This window comes from Gavialis gangeticus, unplaced genomic scaffold (genome assembly GCF_001723915.1).
Source record: "Gavialis gangeticus isolate Ggan-Ray unplaced genomic scaffold, GavGan_comp1, whole genome shotgun sequence".
In the NCBI taxonomy this organism is placed as follows: Eukaryota; Metazoa; Chordata; order Crocodylia; family Gavialidae; genus Gavialis; species Gavialis gangeticus.
The window spans coordinates 48,959,738-48,966,041 of record NW_017728996.1 but is presented as its reverse complement, the minus strand read 5'-3'; the positions used below and the strand labels follow the sequence as shown (position 1 = coordinate 48,966,041).

At 46.4% G+C, this 6,304-nt stretch overlaps 1 protein-coding gene across 1 annotated transcript in view; it reads left to right on the top strand.

Annotated features, from left to right (window-relative positions):
* The window catches only part of EDC3 (enhancer of mRNA decapping 3), a 51,563-nt gene extending 45,750 nt beyond the window's left edge, over nucleotides 1–5,813 (top strand). Inside the window, exons 5-7 of the mRNA XM_019504465.1 lie at nucleotides 1,337–1,490; nucleotides 2,649–2,866; nucleotides 4,859–5,813. Coding sequence (XP_019360010.1) covers nucleotides 1,337–1,490; nucleotides 2,649–2,866; nucleotides 4,859–5,193 — 707 coding nt within the window. The 3' untranslated portion in view covers nucleotides 5,194–5,813. The remainder of the gene's footprint in view (nucleotides 1–1,336; nucleotides 1,491–2,648; nucleotides 2,867–4,858) is intronic.
* Nucleotides 5,814–6,304: the final 491 nt, after the last annotated feature.

The following is a 6,304-nucleotide window of genomic DNA, read 5'->3' as shown; positions in this document are numbered from 1 at the left end:
CCCCCCCCCCCCACATTTTTGTCAGGGGTCAACAAAGGGCCGGCAATTGTGCCATGTACTGTGTGATCAACAGACAGTCCAGGCCCCAAAGAGTTTGTAGTCTGAACAGGCAGATGGAGGATAAGGGTGTGTGGTATAACAAGTGGAGTGAATAACTTGATGGAACTGCTGCCACGTTGGTTCCACAGTGTAGATCAATGACTTCTGCAGCTTAGTGGTAAAACATTTTCAGCCTAGAAAGCCACCATATCCTGCCAAGTTGGGATTAACCACAGGTAGAGAAGACTATTCAAGGCTTTTGGAGATACTGGAATCGGTGCTTTGGGATGGTCAGTAGCACATGAGCATGGGATGTGAGAACATTGTTTTATTCCTGCAGGTGATGTGCTGCTGCAGAGACTTAATAGTTTGGGATTGTAGAGGGTCTTCTCAAACTAATGAATAAGGTAGTCTGAAGAAAGAGAAATTTATTTGGATTCTTCTGAAGCCCGGTCATAGGAAACTTGCTGACTTTAATATGCTGCTGTCACATGCAAAGCTGTCTTTTCTGCTCATGTCTTCCACTTACAGCCACTGGCTGTTCCATCCTTGCAATTCCAGGGTGGTATCAAAACTGCAGGGTAGTTCTTGGAAACTGTGCAGCTGCTCTTCAACCTTGTAGGTAATAGAGGGGGGAAAATATTGGTGTTTGTGGGAGTGGCAGCTTGGTACAGGTGGCTAGAGCAAATTTTCTGGGGAAGGTGGCTTCCTCACAGTGTAGTTCACAAAGGCTGCTCTGTTCAGACTTGCTGCTTCCCTTAGCAGAGATTTGTTGGTTGGTGAAGACAAGTGTCCACATAGGGGAAAGTTGTTTCTGCTGCTGAGTTTCCAGGAGCAAGCTGCAGACAGTAATTTTTTTTTTTCTTTTTCTTTCTCCCACCCCAGGTTCTGGACCATTGGTCCCAGTAATAGCCAAAGAACTCCCTTCCTTGTCAGTGATTGCGCTTTGCTTCCCAGCTTTTTTCCCTCTGGGCTCATGAGGAACATACCAGCTGCAGAAAAACAGCTGCGCTCATGCCTCTTGCAGAGGTAGTTTCTATGGCAAAGGAAAATACATGCAAAATAGACTTGGTTATTTAGTTCAAATGCAGATGACATCCTCTTGAAAGTTGCTGGAGCTTACTGGGATCACAGCTGCTTGATCCACCCTTCAGGGGTACGCAGCTGTTTTGCAGAGACCACTGACGTCTTCACTACCACTATCACTATTCCGGTAGATGTGCTCCATGTTCTTAATGGACCCTCTGAAAGCATCACTAATTTGTGTTATTTCCTTCTCTCCTCCATTGAATTGTAGACTCTGGGCTGGTTGTTCCAAGTGTGTCGTACGAATTGCACAAAAAGCTGCTTTCAGTTGCTGAGAAGCATGGGCTGACACTGGAGCGGAGGCTGGAGATGACGGGGGTCTGTGCCAGCCAGATGGCACTGAGTCTACTGGGAGGACCCAACAGGTAAGCAGGTTGCCTCAGAACTGGCTGTGAATCTTCCCCATTTTTAATCTGAACAGAGCTTTTGGACCATGGCTCACTTGCCAGGTGAAGAACTAATGTATGTCACAATTTCCCAACAGAAATCTCACCTTGTTGTCCTGTACTTGCAAGTCCCTGCTAATCCAAGTGGCCAGATGTGGCTGCATCTCCATGTTGATCCCGTATCATAGAAAGCTGTGCAAACCTTCCCCTGTGATTCATGCAGCAGCCTGCACATGGCCATAAAAAACTAGGCAGTATTCCAGGTTACTTCATGGGCAAAACTTCCCTATGTCATTCTTGTTTATATCCCTCTCTGCTTGACATCTATTGGGTATCAGTGAGATTTGCTGTCACTAGCTGATTCCTGCACCCTGAGGCATGCCTATAGGCATGAGTCAGTGAGATGTGCTTGCGCCTCAGTCCTCCCGTGACAAGCTGCTGTGGTGTATTGGGTTGCAGTCCATTGGGCTTCTCTGTTCTAGGCTTCCTTGAGTTTGAAGCTGTGACAGTGTTTCTAACTTCTCCCTCTAGCATGCTTTCAAGGCATGGGTTCCCTTTGTGTGTTATACAAGGACCAGTGCTGATCCCAGAATACTGTTATAGCTTAAGCACATTCTCCCCAAGTACCACCTGTGTGTCCACTCTTGAGTTAGCAGTTTACCTTTTCAGGTGCAGGAGATAAGGGTAACATGTAGCACGTACAGCCTGTGTCTAGGGTTTTAAAAAAGATGATTGCTCTTTACTTGGCATCAGCAGTCCATGGATCAAAGAAGACATTATGAGCCCTCAGTGCATTTCTATGCCTCATTTTCTTAATGCTATGGAAGATTTTCCATGAGCTGGGATTGAGGTCCTCTTAGGTGGTCTAAGATCTTTCTCCTGCAGTTCATGGCTTGGAAGGCTCCACTGTGGACACAACAAATGGGGCAGTGTTCATCCAGTGCATTTAGTGATGACCAAGTTGAGGATGATGTGTGTCTGGCTTTGCAGAGTGGGCAGAACTCTGGATTGCTCATTTCCAGAGGTTTGAATACTTGGAAATCTGTGAAACTCCACTGGCACGTGAAGTTCTAGGTGCTGTTTTCAGTCTCTTGCAGGGACGCTTTGGTTTTAATGATTTACCCTACTGTCTTGCAGGCTGAATCCTAAAAATGTTCACCAGCGGCCCACAGTAGCTTTGCTGTGTGGTCCCCACGTGAAGGGGGCCCAGGGAATCAGTTGTGGGCGACATCTTTCCAACCATGACGTTCACATCATCCTTTTCTTGCCCAACTTTGTCAAGATGCTGGAACCCATCACCAATGAGCTGAACCTCTTCAGCAAGACACAAGGCCAGCAAGTTTCCAGTGTCAAAGGTGAGCAGCGCAAGCCTATGAAGGCTGGGTGTGAGTTGAGGCTGGTGCTGGAATTAATTCTTTGCATATAAGTGAAGCATGCAGGCCCCAAAGACCTTTGTGGCCCTCATAGTTCATGTAAGTTAATGTCCATCTGATGAATACAAAAACCTAGTTTGATGTTGTGTCGTATCCCCAATCCAGTGGCTCCACCTAGTGTCGGCAAGTTGCATTTCCTCCCTTTACACTCCTGTGGATGATTTTGTTTTGGAGCCTGTCTATACCAGGGGTTGGCAGCCTTTGAGCAATGGTGGACCGAGTTAACTCAACTCTGTCTGAAGGTGGACACCCCTTGAATGCTGGATGCTGATGATTTTTACTGCTACCTCCACTGCTGCTATCACAGTCTGACAAACTAGATATAATCTCCCTTTGGGCTCAATCTAGCCCATGGACTATAAATTGCCAACCCTTGGTCTATACTACAGAGGACCTTTTATGTAGCTGCATGGATACATATATCCCCAATACAAATAGACCCTTACTAGATTCATTGTAAATCTGTTGAACCTCTGAATCTCTCTTCAGAGAATTGTCTATCTTGTTGAATAACTGATAATCAAGTTAATGTGCTTGACCTAACAAAAAGTAGCTGAAATGTATTTGGTGAACTAAACCCAAGGGTTGGCTAAGTGCAGATCTCTTGTTCTACTGCGCTGGCTTTCAAACCTTCCTAAAGTCACAGAACCTTTAATTCCACCTCTTTTTTGCCGTGAAACCCCTACCGCTATTCTGTAAGTGGGGACAGAGCCAGGCCACCAAACCTGGCTGTGGCAGTGCACCACCTCATTGCACCATTACTCCCATTCTCTTTGTGAACCTGCTGATGACCTATCCTGGAATCCCAGGGTTCTGCAGACCCAGTTTGAAAACCACTGCTCTAGTATGAACTGATACAGTGTAATAAAAGTCTGAGGGAATCGACCTTTGTCTGGTGGGGGGCTGGACTGCATTTTTCTGCCGTGTATAGAGCCTTTTGTATTAAGGTAGTTCACAGTACTGCATTGTGCCAGGTGCTCTACCCATCCATGTTAAAGAGTTAGTCTTGCTCTTGAAGAGATAATGTTCCACATATAAAATGAAGCAACGGGCAGCTACACCAGACAAGGTAGGAGTGCATGGAAATGGATTCCCACTATGGGAATGCTCTTCAGAATACCTGCTTTGCACAGATTCATCCTCTTGTTAGCGAATGCTTCTTGCCTGTCTTGCTTTTTGAGTGGATGGATCCCTTTGGGTAACAGCTTTTAAGGGACAGAAACATATCTTTGATACTTACACAATGGTGATGGACCAACTGAGCGAAAGCATATGTTGGGTGACTCTACCAAAGTGTTGACTTGTTTGTGAAATGTCTTTGCAATAAACTCTGGGAGCTGGTCAGATAAAGACAGTGTTAAAAAGCATCAATGCTTAAGCCTAACACTTAAGGAAGTGTCCTCCTTATGTGGAGGGGGATAAGTAATAGGACACCACTCTGCTGACTGGGCCTTACTCAGCTGGGCTCTTTATCTTGGAACCAGGTGTCGTTTGCAGTATCACTGAGTAATCAAAAGTTGCTGATAGAGCTGTTCTAGTAGATGACCTCTTCAGATGGCTTCCATGAATTGGATACTCTTCCAGAAGCCTGGGAACCAAACTGATTCTCAACCACAGGCTGAATTACCCTTTTGTCCATGGGCCCAAACTACTGTTCACCAGTATGGTGACCATGCACAATCCCTGGACTCTTGAGTTATGAGGACAGATGGTGTGGGAGCACCTGTGCCAAACTACCAATGTATCCTGAGCACTACAGTGGACCGTTTCTAGGTGGCTGCCTCTAGCTGGGTTGGAAGAACTGTTAGATTTTCAGGAATGGAGGGAGGGATCTGGGCCTTACTCAGTACATGGCTTTCAGGTCTTTCCTACCCTGATCCTTGCTTTGCATTGAGATGTCTCTTTCCCTTTCAGATCTCCCTGATACCCCTGTTGACTTGGTGATAAACTGCCTGGATTGTCATGAAAATGCCTTTTTGAGAGATCAGCCATGGTACAAAGCAGCTGTGGATTGGGCTAACAAGAACCGAGCACCTGTCCTCAGTATAGACCCTCCCATGTGTGAAATGGAGCAGGGCATCGATGCCAAGTGGTCTCTTGCCTTGGGTTTGCCCCTGCCTCTGGGGGAAAGGGCAGGGCGGGTGTACCTGTGTGACATCGGCATCCCACAGAAAGTCTTTCAGGAAGTGGGAATCAACTACCACTCGCCCTTTGGCTGCAAATTTGTCATCCCCTTGCACTCAACCTAGAGCTGATCCCACAAGGCAGCTCAGAGGGGAGAGGTGGGGGTAGAACCCCATCGAACAAGCTGTCTAATGGATCCTGACTAGCAAACTCTTGACGCCTTAAGGATGTGAAGTTCTGGGGTGGGGGGAACAGACTTTTCTTTTTCCTTCCAGAAGAAACGTACGTATTAAACACAAAGTGAAGGGAGCAAAATGTTCCTGCAAGATGCTTTCACTCTCTCATGACATCGTATGAAAGAACGTGCAGGCAGCTGGTGTCTTTTTGGCTGGGGAAGGCAGCACTGGCTGTTTGGCACCTGGTCACCAGCCAGAGGGCTGTTGAGGAGGGAGGAAGGTTTTGTTTGCTGATGCAAGTGGCTGTCAGCTAGTATGGAGAGTTACAAGATAATGAGAATGATCTGGGGTTCAGTTCATTAAGGAGAACCCTTTCTGCCCAGCTTGGGGGCCCCTTTGGGGAGCAGCATCCCATAATCATGTAGAAATGTTTTTGTTACTCTTTTTTTTTCCTTTATTTTGATTTTATATTTTTCCTCCATGAAAACAATTGGAGCTAAGATTCTGCCTTCTAGAGCTACTGAGCCTGTGAAGATTGAGGCTCTGCCTTTTGAGAGCAGGTATAAAGAGTCCCATGCTCTTCCCAGCACCTGTATTGGCTACTTGGCAGTCCTATGCCAGTACTTGCTTATTGCCCTCTGGCTTTTGTTTCTTGGGTGTTTGGTTTTTTGTTTGGATTTTTTTTTTTTGCTTGCTTTGTGAATGATGCCCATGTCTTGGGGAAGGAGGTGTATTTGCTATGTTGGCCCTTCTGCCAGAAAAGCCATTTTGGAAAGGAACTTTTCCAAGGTGGATATTTTCCCCACCTCCAGCAGGGTGAGTAATCTTGGTGATTTGAGAGAGTGCAGGGGAACAGGCTGATAGAATTATGCTAATTTTAATACCCAGTGTTTTGGCACAGGGGTTGTTTGGACACGCTACTGTGCCGAGTACCTGTGTATGGTAGTGACACCAGCTTGTTCACTCCCCTCTTCCCCCTTCCCCCACCCAGCTAATAAATGGCTTGTAAAGGACATCATTGTTCCATGTCCTTTGAGAGCAAAGCCCATGTGAAGGGGGG